General features: G+C 39.3%; 1 protein-coding gene across 14 annotated transcripts in view; it reads left to right on the top strand.

The window, feature by feature from the left end:
- trioa (trio Rho guanine nucleotide exchange factor a) overlaps positions 1-20,106 on the top strand; it is a 573,337-nt gene extending 553,231 nt beyond the window's left edge. For 4 of the 14 annotated variants that reach the window (XR_015515966.2, XR_015515968.2, XR_015515965.2 and 1 more), the window contains 2 exons: positions 1,376-1,623; positions 4,705-4,749. Coding sequence is in view for 7 of the 14 variants with exons in the window: in NM_001440814.1 (NP_001427743.1) it covers positions 1,376-1,623; positions 4,705-4,849; positions 4,937-4,964; positions 5,049-5,211; positions 6,980-7,101; positions 7,368-7,446; positions 9,862-10,062; positions 11,992-12,130; positions 16,030-16,575 (1,671 nt within the window). In the remaining 7 variants the exon portion in view is untranslated. 14 annotated transcript variants of the gene reach the window in all.
- The last annotated feature ends 1,042 nt before the right edge of the window (positions 20,107-21,148 follow it).

Raw genomic sequence — 21,148 nt, 5'->3', positions numbered from 1 at the left:
ATAGCGCTATTTACTTGTGTTTTGTTGTTAAACTTATTAAAATCTACATCGATGCTGTAAAAGGTCCTTCATGAAACTGAAAACTATCTTCTCAATCTTTCATCGAAAGATTTTAGTAGCTGAACAACACTTCTGTGAAGATATAACCCGTTTGTAACAACAACATCTAACGTTACATCAGCTTTGCGTGAAGCTAAAACTTTTTAAAACAGAACATTACCTGTATTGTCGTCTTTCAGGTTGTATTTCAGCTTTAATTCGCTTTTTAGATAAATAAATAAAAAACAAAGCAGCTGCTTGTTATCGTGACAGCAATACGATCCAATGGACGGCCCATCCCTTTCTCTCCAAATGGCGAAATGGCGGGGCTGTTGTCTTGCTCTACTGTTGCAATGGAACAGTTAATGAGTGTCGCCTCTTGGTGATTCTAAGCTCTTTGATTTAACTTAATAACTTAAATTAAATTATACTGTTTAAAAAAAAAAACACAAGTCAATGTGGAGAGGTGTCCTTTTTCCAGCGTTGCCATGACAGCACAGTAATACTATTGCAAGCAGTGTAAATATATATAGTAAAATTGTCCTGTCGGTGCGTTATTTGAGTGGACTTTGCTCTCCAGTGAGCATGTGCAGTTCATGTAAAAATACATTATGTATACGGGCACATGAGCAGAAGATCCACAGAATATCCTTTGCAGATTTCTCCATGTTAAAATGTCTTCTGCTTGTCTAATCGCAGTTCTTCAGATGAAGGGTTGTTTTGGTGCTAAAAAAATTGGCAAAATTGACCTACCATGACCACATCTGAACACTGTTGAACTTAAACTAATACAAGAAACCTCTGTGGATGTTTATAGTCATGTGACCGAGTACAGATTATTTATTTAACAATCTACTGTAACTAACATGTGTCCTTATCTCACTTTCTCTTCTGTTTCTGATCTTTTCTTCATGTCTTCTGGCAACGCATGTTTCCAATGCAGAGCATTCGCAAGGATAATCGAATAGTGTACACGTTATTCTTGATTTCTATTGGAATTGATTTGAAAAAATAGTCATGATCTGATGCCCAAATTGAAGCCAAATAATTTATTTTATGAAATGATAAGCCTTGATGTTCTGTTTGGTGTGAGGAACCTTTCGACTTGGTTCTAAAAAATGTTTATTAAAGTGTACAGATATAAAAGATGTGCATACAACCTTTTAATATCCACATTTATTTTATTTTAACTATTTATTTTTTATTTTTAAGGAAAATCTGACACAAATTTTTAAATTACTATTTTTTGTTTACACACTTAAACAGAACATGAAGGCAGACGTATAAAATGTTTCTGGTACTAAGTGTGTGTGTGTGTGTTTGTGTGTGTCTGCAGAGTGAAAGCAGCAGCAGCAGTAATATCTCCACCATGTTGGTGACTCAGGACTATGTGGCTCTGAAAGAGGATGAGATTAATGTGGGTCAGGGGGAGGTGGTGCAGATCCTGGCCTCCAATCAGCAGAATATGTTCTTGGTGTTTCGCGCCGCTACTGAGCAGTGTCCTGCCGCCGAGGGCTGGATCCCCGGATACGTGCTGGGACACACATCCGCCATCATCCCTGACGCTCCAGACGGAACCATAAAGTAAGAACGGTTACATAACACATGATGTTTGTGTTTTATATAGGCCATATAACTGTAAAATCATACACAAGTACTTGTTTACTTGTTACAGCCTAACAGTAATCTTCTGGGGTCCGTTCTTCGTACGTGGATTACTCAGTTAGCTGGATTTGGAAATTGACGATTTGACACGATCCAGGATTGTTTCGTTCTTCAAAGCTGATCCGAGAGTTGTTGTCATAGCAACAGTTCTGCTAGGTCAAACCTGATCGGGAGCAGGTTCAATTCATATAAACAGGATTAGATCGGCTCAGTTCAAGCAAAGATAATACAGAAAGTATGTTCCGAATTCTGATATTTTCTTACAGTAGTAGTTATATACACTTGGGAAAATGGTACATATTTTTTAACTATATATATAAAGTTATAGTCATTAATACAATAAATTAAGTTATACATATTAATAAAACTTATGCAATCTGCACCCTCGAAATGAAAGTACAAAGACTGCCACCTGGTGGTGCAAAGAGAAAACTTATTGATATAAACTTTTTAGATCGCTAAAAAAAATTGTGTATAATAGAAATGCACAATATGTGACTTTTTTAAAGCAATAATACATTTCAGCAGTCATAAACATGTTTTGATAGTTAATATGCCGGTGATTTGATGCTTCACAAAAGTTGCAGACGCCTTTACCAATATCAAAACGCTTTTGTAAACAACCAGTTATTCTTTACACCGATTAAAAAACGGCTACTATAATAAATAAAAAAATATTTTGAATTGACATACATGATGAATACACTTGACACATGAAAGTGTAAAGCCTGCAGCTCACAACAAATGTGGAAGGTTATTGCGTGTCGTATTTAACAAGCCGTTTACTGCTAATTTGACGTAATTTTGCTCACATGGATAATTGAATATTAATCAGATGATGTCATTACGCTGCTGTGCCATCAGCCAATCGTTGCATTGCTGATCATGATTTCGAGGATTGATAGATCTGTCCTTCACAACACACGCAGCGATCTCAGATCAGTTTATCCAGACATTCTAATCTGATTCGCGAACTCGTTTGAAGAACCAAATTAGCGAGAGATCAGTTATCAAGATTAAAAGATCCGGGATCTGCCAAATAATCTTAGATCATTTAAGCGAGGTACGAAGAACAGACCCCTGTTGCAGTGTCGACTATTTTGAGGAAAATGTCGACACCTTTAATATGTTTTTTGTAATATATATGTATATATATATATATACATATATATATATATATATATATATATATATATATATATATATATATATAAATATAAATATATATATATATATATAGATATATATTTATATATATATATAGATATATATTTTTATATATATATATATATATATTTTTTTTATATATATATATATATATATATATATATACAACCTAACAAAAGTCTTGTCGACGAACCCAGTTGTTAGAGAAACAAATAACAACTTGACTTCTAGTTGATCATTTGGAAAAGTGGCAGAAGGTAGATTTTTTTCTGATGAATCATCTGCTGAACTGCATCCCAAACATCACAAATACTGCAGAAGACCTACTGTAACTAAAATCAGTCAAGTTTGGTAAAGGAAAAATCATGGTTTAGGGTTATGATGTATGGGGGTGTGCGAGAGATCTGCAGAGTGGATGGCAACATCAACAGCCTGAGGTATCAAGACATTTGTGTCGCCCATTACATTACAAACCGCAGAAGAGGGCAGATTCTTGTGCAGGATAGCGCTCCTTCTCATACTTCAGCCTCCATATCAAAGTTTCTGAAAGCAAAGGAGGTCAAGGCGCTCCAGAATTGTCCAGCCCGGTCACCAGAGATGAACATTATTGAGCATGTCTGGGGTAAGATGGAGGAGGAGGCATTGAAGATGAATCTAAAAAATCTTGATTAACTCTGGGAGTCCTGCAAGCAGGGCCAGCGCGTCCATAGAGGCGACCTAATATCTGCACCCAGGGCGGCAGTATGGAGAGGGCCGCGTCCGCGACACCTCCTTCACCACCCGCGTCCTCAGTTATGTCTGCGACACCTCCCTCACCACCAGCGTCCTCAGTTATGTCCGCGACACCTCCCTCACCACACACCTCCTCAGTTAAATCCACGCCTGGGGCCGCAGAATAGAGAGGGACGCGTCCGCAACACCTCCCTCACCACCCACTTCCTCTGTTATATCCGTGCCTAGGGCGGCAGAATAAAGAGGGACGCGTCCACGACACCTCCCTCAACATCCGCGTCCTCAGTTATATCCATGATTATAGTTATATATCAATATCGAAATATATTCATTGCCGTTGAGAAGCTAAACCAGAGAATTTTTTTTATGACACATAAAATAAAATGAATAAATATCAAGACATAATGTTCTTCCCATGTCTTCTTGTCTAATCTTCAAAAAAAAACGAACCTTCTTAACATTTAACAGTATTCATTTTGGTTAAGATTTTGGTCAACAAAGAATAGTGTTCCAATTCACCCCCTCTCTCTTTCTCTCTCTAAAACTTTGTGAATAAACAGGTGGCCAATAGTGCCCTTCCACATAATCCTGTGACCTTCATGTGACAAACAATTAAACATTTCATATCCACAACAGTAATACAAATCCTATGCTTTTTCCCCCTGAAGAAATCTCCTGTAGGTCAGAACAGTTCTGAAAGAATTCCCAATGTTACATTTACTCATTTAGCTGATGCTTTTTCGTTCAAAGCGACTTACAATTGAGAAGGCATTCAGTGATTCAACTAGAAGAGGCAAAAACACAACGAGTGCTACCTTATACAAATCAACTGTTTGTGCTCAGAGAATTTAGTGCTAGGAGTAAACGAGGGGAGAGTGTTTGTTTTGTTTTGAGAGAGAGAGAAGAGTGTTTCTACAGGTGGTTTGTGAAACCCACTTACCTGTGTGAACCTTCATGAATGCAGTGTTTTTTTATTATTATTATTATTTTTTTAGATAGTTATGGAGTAGTTGTCAGAAAGTGGAGCAAATTTGGTTCTGGTTAAAGTGTCAGAGAGATGCGTGGTACAGTATAATGTTAATGTGTTGAATTGTTTCTCAGCAGGAAATCGTCATCATCATGGCACACATCCCTCCGTATTCGAAAGAAGTCAGAGAAAAGAGAAAAGGACAATAAAAAAGAGGCCAAGCTGGAAAACGGCTACCGGAAATCCAGAGAGGGACTGACCAACAAGGTCTCTGTGAAGGTAACACTGAGGGAAACAAGCACAGCTTCACAATAAGCATTCTCTGAAAGTTTTTCAACTCGAAACATTCTTCTCCTTTTTTTACAGCTTCTAAATCCCAATTATATTTATGATGGTAAGTGGAGCGTCTTTATTATTGCATCATTCTGTGGTTAAAGAGAGAAGTTAAGGGTTTGATGCCATGGATCTTCTTCTCCAGTTCTCCCGGAGTTCCTCGTCCCGCTGAGTGATGTGACCTGTGATAAAGGCGAGTGTGTGACTCTGAGGTGTAAAGTGTGTGGTCGGCCCAAAGCCACGGTCACGTGGAAGGGACCTGAGCAGAAAACACTCACCAACAACGGCCACTTCAGCATCGCCTACAGGTGAAGAGCAGATTGATTTATTTTGATTATTTTGATCATTGGTATTTTAACATTGTGCGATTGTGTATGTTCTTGTAGATATTGACAACAAATTAAGGGATTGTTTTCATTAATGATAATTAAAGTTATTTTTTGTGTGTTTTTTTTTTGTCGTTAGCTAAATTTCCATCCCTTTCTATGCTCATTTTAATGGATTGCTTAAAAAAGATGGACATAAATGATAAGAATTCACAAAACATGCTTTTTTTGCAACATCACAAAAGACATTTGTGAGCCTGGAGCACAAAAACAATCACTCACTAGTGACTATATACAGCCACATCGCACTGCAACTTGTGTGATATTGTGTATATAAAACAGTTCAATGGCATAATATACACATAGTATAAAAAAGAAAAGTCTAAATACCTTTTTGTAACTAGGAACTACTTTCTTCCGCCATTTATTGACATCTGCAGCTGACGTCAGAACAGTAGAAGCCGTTACTAGCTCATCAACGTCACTTTAGAGCTAGTGTTTGAATGATTCTCTAGTGCAATGTCTAAAGTGATAACAAATCACGTGATTTTGCTGGCATTTTAAGATTATAAGGCTGAACGGCATGAAATGCCATCAGTCTACAGAGTCTATATCGCCCTGAATTTCTTCGTTGCAAAAAATACAGCACTGCAACATACAAAAGAGAGAGATCGACTTAGAAAGTCACTCACCTGTTTAATAGTAATTTGATCAGCTGTAGTTTGAAATTAAGCTGGTTTTTAGGGCTTATTATGCGGTCTCTGTCGCCATCTTGTGGATGAACATTGTCAACAGTCTTTGCTTAAAGACGGGCTAATGTGTCTCAGAAATTATAAATATTTAAAGTAGGCATTATCCTTTTAAATAAACTGCATAGATGCAATCTAAACAACTACTTTATTGACTAAAAAAGCCTCAAAAGTACATTATGTTGTCGGAACAGCTGCAATATTGTCAAACTGTAGAGTGTCCACTGCTTGTTGCTGTATGTGGGTGGAGTAATACACAAGAGTGAAAGGTGAAGTGGCTGGTCGAGTGCTGTTTCTGACAGAATACCGCGGCTATCAGCCAATCAGATTTAAGAATCAGACAGAACTGTTGTATAAACAAATAAATGTGTGTGTGTCAAAAATCATTTGAAAAACTGTTCAGTTGAGACATTTTGTAAATTTCCTTCTGTAAATAGGAGAAAAATTTTTTTTTTTGTATTAGTGATATGCATTGCTAAGAGCCTAATTTAGAAACATTTATTTATTAATATTTTTGAGGATAATTTTTATTCAATATTTTTATTTTTTTATTTTTTTTTTACAAATATTTTTATCTTGATCAAATATTGTCATATCATAATAAACTCTACATCTGTGAAAAGCTTATATTTATTACCTTTTTACATAATGCAAAAATCTCAGTGTCAAAAATTGTCACTTATGTGTAGTTTTATGGTCCGGGATCACATTTATTGAAAAACAATAACAATAATCAAAATCAAAATGTGATTTATATATGTTTTATTGTACATTTAAATTGATTTATTCTATCTAACAGCGTTTTAGTTAAAGTTGTTAATGTTTTTGAATGCAGTTATATATAAGAACAATAAAGATTTAATAGATGTCTTCAAGCAAGAACAAAATGCTGTTTAGGATTTGTTTAAATTTTGCATCATTCCTGTTATCACATCGTTTTATCTCATCTAATGCTAAGCTAGGCTAATGCTGTGGTTTTGTGTGTGTGCTCTTGATCGCAGTGAGACTGGTGAGGCCACGCTGCGGATCGTCGGTGTGACCTCAGAGGATGATGGTAGTTACACCTGCATTGCCACGAATGACATTGGCAGTGTGGCATCATCAGCCAGTCTCAGAGTGCTGGGTAAGAACCAGTTCCCATACAAAGCACCATTGCAGTGCATACAAATGTGCATAAAAGCTTTGAACTTCAGCTCTGTGCTCAAAAAAGTGTCATAAACCGTCCATGAATGCATTATCAGTACTCCATGAACACGTTTTAGTACCATTAAATTTTCTGAAAGTACAAGAGAACTTCTAGACTTTGCAGTTATGCCACATGGAACTTATTTTCTTGAAAATTAAATAAAGTAAGGCTATGAATGAACTTGTTTGGACTGTCTTGTATAGGCACGACCAGCGATGGGATCCGGGTCATGTGGAAAGACAACTTTGAGTCCTTCTACACTGAGGTAGCAGAGCTTGGCAGGTGAGACACAGCTCATTTAATATTACATTTGATGCTCTTATAAAAATATTCATGCCACAATTAGCCTGTCATTAAGACTTTAGATATACATGGAAGGTTTCCTGTTGTGCTTATTTTAAAGTTGCCATGAAATTCAATAAGTAAAAATATATTTGCCCTCATTAATCGAACACCATAACCTTCCCAGCTGTTATCTCAAATACTGTTTCTTGACTTTAATACTCACTTGATGCTCAGTTTGTGTGAGTTGTTCATTTCTATGTGTTCAGCAAATTGTTAGAGCAGCCGACTCTAGTTGTAGGAGCCATTTGGCAACTGTTCATTGTTCCACTAGGTGGTGCTCTTTAAACAGGCTTTATAAGTGGGAACGAATATTCCGATAACGTGGTGTTGCCCTAGACGGAAGGGAGCACATACAGTTTTGACCACACACAAGATACTTATGCACTTACACACTCAACAGGATAGTATATTTATGTAGTGTCATCCCAAATGGCACACTGATGGTTTTTTTACTAAGCGGAAATTCAAACCGTTTCCCTGATGACGTTTGACGGTCACCAAATCAGTGAAAAAAGCAACCCAATTATCAAATAATACCTGCCGTGAGTATAACCACATTCCCCATCGGGAGGCGCTATAATCACTCTCGTAGGAGAATTTTGCTTTAACCATCCAAAATAAATAAAGTTATGCTACATGTGCGCCCGATAGCTCCGCCCCTTCGCTACGTAAGCAAACCTGCGGTCATTGAGTGCGTGAAGTGGCCATCATTCCACACTTCATTTTACCGGCTGAATGAGTGCATCATCCGGGTAATTAAAGTGCACTTATTATTTGTAGAGTTTTCAATGTGAACACACTACTTACACCTATTTATACTACAAAATGGCGTAGAATAGTGCATAAGTATGCGATTTGGGACGCAGCTACATTCACACAGAGCCTCGCACACAAACAATCGCACACACATTCATTCAAGCTTTAGCGTGACGGTTTGATTTGTTGGTTCGTAAGTCATGATATGTGGCAGTGTTTGATGTTTACAAACGGAAACTTACCTGGAAGGAAACTTGTGAACTACTGGAGTTTGCAACTGCAATAAACCTAAATATCTGTGGAAACAAGGAAGACTGTTTATTGCGTTTACACTTCATCAGCCAAAGGACCTTCCAGGCCTTAAAAGATTTTGGAAAAACAGAAAAGTCGTGAAAAAGTCATGAGAATTAGTTGAACAAATATCTGTTTGCTTGAATAAAGGTTAGTTGTGTTTACTTCTTTTATGTCTTTGGCCAAAAACATTGGCTGCTTCCGAATCCGCCTACTACTCAGTAGGTACTGCATTTGAATATAAACGTAACACTCTGCCGTTAGAAAAGTACTTTCTATACAGTATGAATGTGAAAAGTATAAATGGAATTCGGACGTACTACATCCATTATTTTGTCATTGTCATGTGACCTACCTGCGTCAGTTGCGTCGCTTCACTCTCATTCATGAATTCTCTCACGGGGCATCATGGGATATCGCAGCGTGCATGAGATACGCACTTCAGAATCTTGTCGGAAGTATGAATTCGGACACACTACTCTGCTCGCATACTGAATTTAGCGTACTGTATAGTATGGAAGTATGCAGTTTTGGATCCAGCCATGGTCTCACATTATTAGTGCTGTGTAAGCATTATCGAAATCAATGTTATAATATTATATGAAAATACAGGTCAACTAAATTAATTGTTGCATGTTTTACAATATATTGTAATAGGTTTGAACGTGTTTAGTTTTTCTTATTTACCACGTATACATAGACATCACATGAAACATTGAGTCATGAAAATTTGCTTGAAGTTCTTGGAAAAGTTATAATGCAAAAGTCATGGAATTTTAGTAGTAAAATGTGTATGAACCCTGTAACTATATTAGGAGTACAGGTAGCAGATCAATTGTATATAAAGAGATATATAAAAACATTGGGTGGTGGTGGGGGTGGCCTCCGTCTAAAAGGAGGCATTTGCATCACTGTATAATATATATATATTTTTTTTGCTAAAATTTCGCTGGCATAATTTGGATCCACATGACTTAACATCTTTTAAACCCCAAAGGAATAATTTTATACGTATTAGCTGCATATTACTGTAGGTAAGCAGTGCCCAAACTCGGTCCTGGAGGGCCGGTGTCCTGCATATTTTAATTCCAACTCCAATTAAACACACCTAAACAAGCTTATCAAGCTTTTTCTAGGTATACTAGAAACTTCGAGGTAGGTGTGTTGAAGAAAGTTGGAGCTAAACTGTGCAGGACACCGGCCCTCCAGGACTGAGTTTGGACACCACTGCTGTAGTTGAACTCCTCAAACTGTTTTGTTACAGCATCAGCTCATAATAGTGATGCCACTGTTTCTCTTTCATAGGGGACGGTTCTCTGTAGTGAAACGCTGTGACCAGAGGGGATCAAAGCGGACCGTGGCGGTCAAGTTTGTCAATAAGAAACTGATGAAGCGAGACCAGGTGACCCATGAGTTCAGTGTCCTACAGAGACTCCAGCACCCTCATCTGGTCAGACTGCTGGACACCTTCGAGACCTCCAGCAGCTACGCACTGGTCCTGGAGATGTGAGAACACGCATACAGTACACACACACACACACAGACTCTCAGAGTTTTCATTCTAACAAATTATGTGCGTTTCCATCATGTTTTTAGAGCAGTCAACTGTAGTATTGGTAACCTAGCAACCAACAGTAATCAAGGCAATCATAATAGAGAGAGTTGATTGGTCATGTGGATGCAACATTTGCAATGTTTAATCATCAAATGTGTCTCCATCTCGCATTATTCATATAAACACCCTACTGAAAAAAACAGCTTAAACCAGCCTAGGCTGGTTGGCTGGTTTTAACTGGTCGACCAGGCTGGTTTTAGAGGGGTTTTGGCCATTTCCAGGCTGGTTTCCAGCCATTTCCAGCCTGGTCTTAGCTGGTCAGGCTGGGAGATGACCAGCTAAAACCTGCTTGACCAGCTAAGCCAGGCTGGGAGCCCACCCAAAACCAGCTATGTCCAGCTAAAACCAGGCAGATCAAGCTGGTTTTAGCTGGATTTAGCTGGTCATTTTCCAGCCTGACCAGCTAAGACCAGGCTGGAAATGGCTGGAAACAAGCCTGGAAATGGCTAACACCCCTCTAAAACCAGGCTGGTCAACCAGCTAAAACCAGCCAACCAGCCTAGGCTGGTTTAAGCTGGATTTTGTCGCCTTGGTAGCACTGACGAGACTGGGCGGGACAGAGAGCCGCGCGAATGGCGCGAGCGATTGTTTACAAGTGTGGAGTCCCGTGAAGGAGCTCCGGATGGAAAGTTTTGTTTTGTGTTTACCTCATAGTTAAAGTTGTTGCACGTCCGCCGGTTCCTGCCTCAAAATAAGCGAGTGTGAGACACTTGTACAACCAGGAAGTGTTCAGGAAAAGCAAAACAGAAGCGAAGAAACTCGATACAGAGGAACATTTACACCTCACTGCCAACTAGCGTTTCGGAAGTTTTAATGCAGACCAACAGAGACAGCGTGCAGAAGTATAAATGCACAGCTGCACGCGTTGCATGCACCGTGAGTTACGCCGGTCACTTGACGCAGAAGTATAAACCAGGCTTCAGTAGCTGAGTTTTCATTTTAATGTGAAGCAAATCTTTTCAAAGTGTGCAAATAAAGCAGTTTATGTGTGTTTCCGTCAAGTTTTTAGAGCAGCCGACTGTAGTATTTATAACCTAGCAACCAACAGTATTCAAGGCAAGCATTATGGCGACAGCTGATTGGTCATGTGGGTGTAATATTTGCTATGTTTAATCAGCAAATGTGTTTCCATCTTACTTTATTCATATAATATCCCTTTTTCACACCTTCAAGCCCTCCAGCAGCTATGCACTGGTCCTCGAGATGTGAGGACACAAACAAAAACACAGATGCAGTACACACACATTTACACTCTGGCTCTCAATAGCCGGGTTTTCTTCAAATTTTGCAAATAATGCAAATTATCTGTGTTTTCATGTTTTTAGAGCAGCCGACTGTAGTATTGGTAACCTAGCAACCAGCAGTAATTAAGGCAAGCATAATGGAGAGAGCTGATTGGTCATGTGGATGCAACATTTGCTTTGTTTAATCAGCAAACGTGTTTCCATCTCACATTATTCATACGAACACTTTTTCACTCCTTTGAGACCTCCAGCAGCTATGCACTGGTCCTCGAGATGTGAGAACACACACACACACACGCTATACACGCACACACTCACACGCTCTCAGAGGCTGGGTTTTCATTCTAATGTGAAGTAAATCTTTTCAAAGTTTGCAAATAAAGCAAATTATGTACGCTTTCATCAAGTTTTTAGAGCAGCCGACTGTAGTATTGGTAACCTAGCAACCAACAGTAATTAAGGCAAGCCTAATAGAGAGAGCTGTCAATAAATTCAATATTTGTCATCTCCATCACTCATTTCTCCTGCAGTTTCTTAACCCAGGCCGCTGATGTTCCTGTGTGTGCGTTTGTGCAGGTCTGATCAGGGCCGTCTGCTGGACTACATCGTGAGCTGGGGGAATCTCACTGAGGAGAAAGTGGCCTTTTACCTCCGGGACATTTTAGAAGCTTTGCAGTACCTGCACAACTGCAGAATAGTCCATCTGGATCTAAAGGTCAGTGTTCATCTTTTATTCATTTGTCAGCATTACACAGGATGTTCCCAATTTTTATAATAAATAAGAATAAATGAGGCTTTTTTAATATATACAAGTACGTTTTTGATCAGAACATTTCACTTTTCCTTAGTTTTAGTATGTTCCATATAAACACATTTCTTTGACCGTAGTTGTTTTAACTACTATTGTAAAGGCACAATATGTAAATTTCACCACTAGAGGGTGTGTATTCACAACAAACAAAGACATATTTTGATGACTGTGACTGAGTGTGGAATCATGGGAGTTGTGGTCTTCATAGAGTTAGCCGGCAGCTAGCTTTGCAACTCTCACATGGTCGCACTCTGAAGCTTAGCAGGGCTGCGCCTGGTCAGTACCTGGATGAGAGACCACATGGGAAAGCTAGGTTGCTGCTGGAAGTGGTGTTAGTGAGGCCAGCAGGGGGCGCTCAATCTGTGTGGGTCGTAATGCCCCAGTATAGTGAAGGGGACTCCATACTGCTCAGCGATACCATCTTTCGGATGAGTTGTTAAATCGAGGTCCAGACTCTCTGTGGTCATTAAAAATCCTAGGATGTCCTTCAAAAAAAAAAAAAAAGTGTAGGGGTTCAACCCGGCATCCTGGCCAAATTTGCACACTGGCCTCTGTCCATCATAATTGGCTTTGTCACCTCTCTACCAATCAGCTAGTGTGTGGTCTGGCGCAATATGGCTGCCGTCACGTCATCCAGCAGGATGCTGCACACTGGTGATGGATAAGGAGATTCTCCCAATGTGTAAAGCCCTTTGAGTTATTATTATTATTATTCAGTACATCCTACAGGACTCTTGCAGAAATCATGTTGATGGATGACCTAAAGTATTCAACACTTAATCATGATACTGTAAAGCAGAGTAAAGGTTATTGCGCACAGAATCTGAGATATTTGTTCATAATAAAGTTCAATATCAGTCGGTTCACAGAAATTGTTAGTCTTTTTTCTTAGTGGCTGTTTTCTTCTTTCTAACTGGCCAAGACTCAAATGAGGCAAAATTCCACACGTTTAATGCAAATATATCATGAATGTAAACATATCATCGACCAGGGGCGCCTGCAGGATTTTATTCCTAGGTACGCACAAATCCAGCACCACCCCCTCTAATCTTTGACATTATGACATTAAAAAATTTGCAAATATATGACAGAAACATTTAGTAAACCATTAATTAAATCCTTATTTTCCACTGACCAAAAATCATCCTGCCGCACAGTTGAGTATTGGACGGGCTCAAACAACAATATAAATTGTGTATTTTTCTTGGAAAAAAAAAATCCTTTTACAACGAATTTTGTATATAGTTTGTCTCTGTGTTTAAGTATTTTTCTTGTTCAGTTCACATCTAAATAAAAATAGAAGAACGAAAACATTTGAGGTGAAGTGCTTCAAAACAGATTCGCTATGCTTCAACAATGCCGAATCGCGAACTGGATTGTCAAATAAAATTAAAGTGAAGTTTTCAGTTTCGGAGAAGCCTATATTAAACTGTTTACCATGTTGCGCCGGTCAATTACAATTTAATTCATTTAATCAAATAATTTTAATAAGCAGGAAAGGTGTTTTTCAATATTCGCAACAGCAATAAACATGTTCCCACATTACCTCGGTGGAACAAACTCGGTTGGAAGGGTGAGAAAACCAACGCAATCTCACAGCAATAAATGGAGATGTCTGCTTATTATGCCAGTCAGTCAGATAAAATTGTATAAAACACCTTGAATGGTTCCGTTCCATGCGAGCAGGCCGCGCAGCTGCTGGATCTGATCTGTCTGATGAAAGACATATTTTCCCTGGCTCAGGTGCTGATGATGAGACTGCGGTGTGCACTCCGTGTGGGGAATTAGTATTTGTCTCATTAGATTTAGGCCCCGTTTACACTAGTGCGTTTTAGTTTGAAAAGGCATAAGTTTTGCTACGGTTACGCCATCCGTCCACACTACGCCGGAGTTCTCGAGCGCCGAAAATTGAGCTTTTTGAAAACGCTGAAGAGGCCGTTTTCATTCTAAAACGCTGCTGCTCCGTCTCAGTGTGGATGGGGAAAGACGGAGACATCTGAAAACGGAGGCGGGGCTGCAAACGTTCGCCTATCTGATTGGGGCTTTTCCTCAATATTAAGTAGCCCACACACAGTTCAGTCTCGCATCCTCTTCTTGTAAGTTCAGACTTCGCAAGTTTGATCAAGGCTGCAGTCTCCCCCTTCTCAGTTTGATATGGAAAACATACCGAGGACACAGGTAAATCTTCGAAGGGAACAGTGTACTTTATAACTTCATTCACATCACCTTGGCTACGTTGTTTCACTTTCTCAACAATAAAATGTAAACATGATTTAAGGAACTGCCTATTTTCATTTTAATATTAACAACTAAACAGACAGCAGAAATGTTGAGTCGCCGTGCTGCATATATGAGCGTCATCTTCACTGTGTGGATATTTATAACAAAACGGAGCCAATAACAACTGTTTCCTTTCAATTTCAGTGAAAATACGAAACACACCCTCTCTTTTGCTGAATATCAGTTTTAATAATCGATAATTATAAAAGTATAACATACAATAAGTTTATACATTGTAGGAAATAAAGGCAAGCGATCAGTCAATGTACCTGGATTAATCATTAACTTATCTTTGCGCTTAACAAAACAAGTTACCCGTGAACAAGTAACAATAGATTCCAATGACCAAAGTCAGGGAATATGTCGTTAGATAAAGACAACAACATGAATGAAATATCACGTTTAGCAAATATAGTGAGATTAGATCCAGCGGGAGATGCTTGATGAGCAGTCCGACAAGCAGAGCTCTCATCTGGGTAGAAATGCTGGAGCGCTTGCCCGAGAGTGTGTGTGTGTGTGGTCACGTGATGTGCATTTTCAGCGTTTTGGTGTGGACGGAGAGCAGTTCAGAAACGCTGGGTAAAACGCGAGTGTGGATGCGGATCGTTTTCATTCTACAACGCCGTTTTAAAACTAAAACGCACTAGTGTAAACGGGGCCTTAGGCCTTTTGGCAAATGTCTCAATTAGGTTTATCTGTTTTAAAGAGCGTTTACTCATTTTGAACCTTGTTTTAAACAATAGCTATCTGAATTGTAATTGTTAGTGTGCAGAAAAACCACCTGCCAAACTAAAGCCAATAGATTTCTTTACTCATCTCCCACCATGTAAGTACATCGCTACACACTTTAAGGCACACAAACACACACCTTTATTTATTCTCATTCCTTCTTTGTCAATATATCATAGTGTATAATGTTTAATAATCCATTTGAATTATGTGATAAATAAATAAATAAAGCGCCATTAATTCCCGCCCTCTCATGGTAGGTATGCACATTGCGTACAGCCGTATGGCTGCAGTCGCCACTGTTATCGACGGTAATCCACCTCTGTGCTTACGTTTGTATTGACTGTGTTCTGGATCAGCTGCAACTGTCTGTCTTTTTGGGAAGGCCAATGAGGGGTCCATCACAGTAATCCATCCTGCTGCTGATAAAAGCATGAACAAGGGTCTCTCCTGGAAACAAAGCGTGTAATTCATGCAATGTTTTTGAGGTGGTAGTACTCTGGTTTAGTTACTGCTTTGACATGACTTCTGAAACTCCGATCTGACTCCTGAATAAAACCAAGATTCTTGACCTTATTTTTGTCGTTTGAGCCTTAGTGCCAGGGTGCGCATTCACCTTGAGAACCTCATTCCCAAACGCAGTGACTTCAGTTTTCTCTCTGTTTAATTGAAGAAAGTTTTGGCACATCTAACTTCAGAGGTTCAGTCAAAGTGCAGACTAGTCAGTTTGAGCTTGCTCTTTTTGTGTGTGTGCCTCAATTAAACGTGACGCTAATGTTGTGTTCTGTGTTCAGCCTGAGAATCTGGTGGTGGAGCAGAGCCCGTCTCAGCCGCTGGTCAAGCTGACGGACTTCGGTGATGCTGTGCAGCTCAACTCCACGCCGTACGTTCACCCTCTGCTGGGGAGCCCGGAGTTCGCAGCCCCTGAGCTGGTCCTCGGGGACCCTGTCTCTCTGTCCTCCGACCTGTGGAGTCTGGGGGTCCTGACGTACGTCATGCTGAGCGGAGCATCTCCGTTCCTTGATGAGAGCGTGGAGGAGACCTGCCTCAACATCTGCCGCTTGGACTTCAGCTTTCCTGATGACTACTTCCAGGGAGTGAGTCAGGCGGCGCGTGATTTTATGTGCCTGCTGCTCCGGATGGAGCCATCCAAACGTCCACCAGCCACCTCATGTCTACAGGAGCCCTGGCTGAGAGCTGGCGGGGGCCGACGATCAGCCGAATGCATCGATACCTCCAGACTGATCTCCTTCATCGACCGACGCAAACACCAGAACGACCTGCGGCCTCTCACTGGCATCAGAGCCTTCCTGCAGACTCGATTACAGCCCAGGATCTGAGCCAATGAAACAATCTCATCCTCTTTCTGACGCCTTCAGTCCTGAGCCAATCAAAATGTGTGAGCATATCAGAGCCTTGATTTGCTGCTGCTGCTGCTGCTTCCTTTCCAGACTTGTAAGCAGAGATTAAAACCATTTAAATATAAATATATATATATATGGAAATCAAATATTTCTCCGATTTGCTGAATGATCAACAAATCTACGTAAAAGGACTCTTATTTTGTGTGTTACCCGCACAAGAGGTTTTTCAAGGAAAGCGATGCAAATGCCATTTTAGCGCGGAGAACAACTTTGTTTTGCCCTTTTGTTTTGCCTGAGCCAGACAGCGAGCGGCTGCTTCTCTGCTTCTATTTCGTTTGTTTTTTCTTCCAGTGTTCGACATTTCGTAGAGCGCGTTAATAAACCACATTTTCAGGTACATCTTTCAATAAAAACAAAAAAATAACAAAAAACATGAATGAATTTTAAGTGAAAGCTTGTTTTGGTCTACTAGTGTAATTAGTTGCTTAATTCAACAACGACGATGATGATGATGATGATATTTAGCTGCAAAATTTTTACCGAATGCAAGTTAAATTTGTTTTGTTGGTAACTTTATAATAACTACACACTATCAATCATTTATTAAGCATTAGCAAAGAGTGAATTCATTATCTGTTAAGCATGAACTCGACATTAATAGATGTTAGTAAGCAGTTTATAAATACATTTTCTTGACTTAGAACATGCTTAATTAATTCATGCTTTGTTAATAATTATATTTAAAGCAAAGGTCTCAAACTGGATTCCTGGAGGGCCGCAGCTCTGCAGTTTTGCACCAACCCTAATCAAACACAGCTGATCCAACTAACCAAGGTGTTCAAGTCTACTAGAGTCAATTAAGCAGGTGTGAGTTGGAGGTAGTTGCAGCTAAACTATGCAGAGCTGCGGCCCTCCAGGAGTTGAGTTTGAGATCACTGATTTAGGGATTGCATTTATTACAAACTAGATGTTTAAGAATAGGTTGTGTTTTCATTCTTCATTAACTAATTAAACGTTCATCATTAAGTTCAGTATTGCGTTATTTACAAACCCTTTGTATTTAAGAGTAGTTAATGGCTTTTACAATCATTCAGAATGAGCTATTAAACGATCAATAAACTATGCAAATCAACATTTAAATATTTTATTATTGGTTCGTGATTGGTCCGGCAGATTGGATGATTTTAAGGGCCCATTTACTTTGGGGGCCCCCAGAGATGTTATTAGGGGCCCATGAACCCAGCCCCAGGCTTTTCATTTTAGGCTGCGACCCCCAATTTGAATGCGCACAAGGGCGTCGCTTATGGGCGGGAGAAGTTTGGAGTATTCAAAGAGCCTACGTACCTTGGGGGCCTCCAGAGATGTTATAAGGGTGTACGAACCCAGCCCCAGGCTCTTCAGTTTGGTCTGCGACTTGCGATAGTTTGTTCCCATGAGCAGCGTATATTTGAGTGCGCACAAGAAGTTTTGCGCGGGAGCAGCGTATATTTAAGTTCGCGCAGGGGCGTCGCTTATGGGCGGGAGAAGTTTGGATGATTCAAAGAGTCCATGTACCTTGGGGGCCCCCAGAGATGTTATTAAGGGCCCATTAACCCAATAACATAGCAGGATATCATGAACAAATATTGTGAAGCCTTTAAATGATAATATTTACCTTGTCATATTAATAGTTTAAAGTCCTTTTTTCAGCTCGCTCTTATTACATGAATGTGCTTTCGACTTGTAATACTGCGCTCAAGAAGTTTGTCAGTGAAAAAACGCCATACTAGTTTGTAATAAATGCGATACTTCAAATCAATGGTCTCAAACTCAAACCCTGGAGGGCTGCAGCTCTGCACAGTTTAGCTCCAACCACATCCAATTCATACCTGCGTAATAGTCCCTAGTCGTCTTGAACGCCTTGATTATTTGGATCAGCTGAATTGAGACCTACGCTTTAAATCAGTGTTTCTCAACCATGTTCTTGGAGGACCACCAGCACTGCGTGTTTTGGATGTCTCTTTTGTCTGTCACACCCATTTCAGCTCTTTCAGTCTCTGATGAGGAGCTGATGATCTAAATCAGGAGTGTTTGGTTAAAGAGACATGGAAAATCTGCAGAGCTGGTGGTCCTCCAGGAACATGGTTGAGAAACACTGATCTAAATTAATAATTAACAATTAAATATGAAAATAAAGTCATTAAGCACGTTATAAAGTCAGAAATACAGCCTTTGTATCTGTTAGAGTTAATACTTAACAAATAATGAATGAACTATTTGCTAATGCTTAAATCATTCATAGTGTGTAGTTAAATAAGTGTTGCCAATTTGTTTATTTACTACGACTAGAACAAATTGTGTTGTGCAATCTACAGATGTATACGCCTTATTCTATACTACACGTCTGACGTTTCTCTTTTTAGTTTTTAATAACGATGGTGGCGAAAGCCATACGGCGGCAGGACAACATCGAACAATGACTGAATACTGTAAACGCACTCCTTTCTGGTTCTGTCCACGTGCAATGTTGCGGCTTCGACAGTTTATGCGACTATTTATTGAAGACATCCGTTAAACCTTTAATAAAGACGTAGAATCGGTTCTGCTGTTATTTATTGAAGCTGTTCTTTTCGGTTAAGTATTAAACGCCCTGTCCTCTTTACTTGGCACTTACGCTAGTCACTTTTCTGTTGAGATATATGCCAAAGCTCTCCATGCTTTATGAGAATTAGTTTTGTTTATTTCTGTTTCCGACACTCTTATAACGCTTCATAGATGTGACCGGTTGTTTACATAGCTTTACATTGGGATGAGTTGTTTAGTTTTGTAATTCGGTGTCCGTTTTATTGACATTTCAAAGATTTGTTTCGTTTTTTGATTGCGAAGCGCACCTCCAGTTTAGACTAGATATGGAAATAAATTCAGAATAGCAGGATGTTATGAACAAATAATGTGAAGCCTTTAAATTATGATATTTATCTTGTCATATTGATAGTTTAAAGTCCTTTTTTTTAGTTCCGAGGTTAGTCGTAAGATTCGACTTTTTTTTTTTTAATCGTCACTGGAGTGATATTGCAGTCTGTAAACATTGGCCTGTTGCTCGCGTCCTCCATCAGTTTTTTTTATGTTCATTTTTATATTTTGAGGCGTATGAAATGTTTCAAGCGGTGGACGGCGACACTTTCCCGGTAGGAATTGTTGATTTTCATCTGTACAGACCCATATCATGTCCCCTAATTTATTTGTCATTGTAAAGTTGTACAGATGCCTTTACAGCGTGGGAACTTGGACTGGATACTTTTTTTTCCTCTCTCTCATTGAATGTCTGATTTTAGTTCTGATGGCATTGTATTTTTAATGTATGTATTATCATTTTAGACTGGTTTTATTTTGATTATTTTATACTTTAGCTTTTTTCTGCATGTGTATATTTCTTTGTACAGAAACCATAAGTGTTTTACGCGATATGTGCTGTAAATATCTTCAGTTTTGTCATCAGTTATTTTGAAATTAAACATATGGAACATTCTTGTGCTTGGTTTATTGTTTTAATTTGCTGTTTTTTTTTTTTTTTTTTTGATTATCGATAATAGAGACGCTTCACTCAAAACTGAAAATTCTGTCATGATCTGCTCTGGAGCTGCTCCCAAACCCGAAGGAACCCGATGCTTAAATTCTATCATTTTAGATGGGGCCGGGCTCAGGCTTGCGTGGTAAAGATGTGAAGAAAGTAATCAAATTGTTTATGACAGCATCCAATCCCAACCCTGCAAAGGTGAAACAAACGATGACGGAGATGTGTGAAAGAGCGAATTTTGCAGAGTGAGAAAGTGTACAGCAAGCTGACAGGGAAGATGACGAGGTCACCTGCTACATTGAAACCGCTGTCATGGAAAATGTAACGAATGTTAAAACACAATCTTACGGCAATTCGTAACTTTTTGAATTAGTGGCTAATTCGTATGAATTCATACAATCTAATTTGTACAATTTACTATGATTTGCTCATCCCCTATTGACGGTTGGTTTTAGGGGTGGGGTTAGATGCCACGCCTCCTTTTTAAAATTGGACAATTTCGTACAATTGAACTCATACGAATTAGCCACTAAACTGACAAAACTAAAAATACTTACGTTTTCTCGTGAGATCAAACTGGATGTTTTTGGCTGGTGGAAGATGAACAAATAATCCTACCCAAAACATGCCAAATTAGCCTGATTGGAACTCTGCATCCCGGCCTGTAGCAGCAGCAGTAGTAGTGAAAGGGTATTCAGTGCTGCTGGACGCACCATCAGTGAGCGCAGGACCCCGCTAAAGCCATTTACAGTGGATTCAATAATGTTCCTCTACAAAAACACATAGCCTAATCTAGGTGAGTAAAGGATTTTCAAAATATAACTAAATATTAATTTAATCATAACTGCATAATGTAGACGGAGTTTCTGTAGGCTAGTGTTGGCATTATTCTTTTATCGTTCAGCTTCACCGTTACATTAAGGCTGAATTGTGAAGAGAGAAGGTGAAACAAATCCCTCAGAGCCTTTATCTTAATTTCGTTAAGGCCAAATA

This window comes from Danio rerio, chromosome 19 (genome assembly GCF_052040795.2).
Source record: "Danio rerio strain M-AB ecotype USA chromosome 19, GRCz13ab, whole genome shotgun sequence".
Taxonomy (NCBI): domain Eukaryota; kingdom Metazoa; phylum Chordata; class Actinopteri; order Cypriniformes; family Danionidae; genus Danio; species Danio rerio.
The sequence above is the reverse complement of the archived record's forward strand: the minus strand, read 5'-3'. Positions and strand labels throughout refer to the sequence as shown.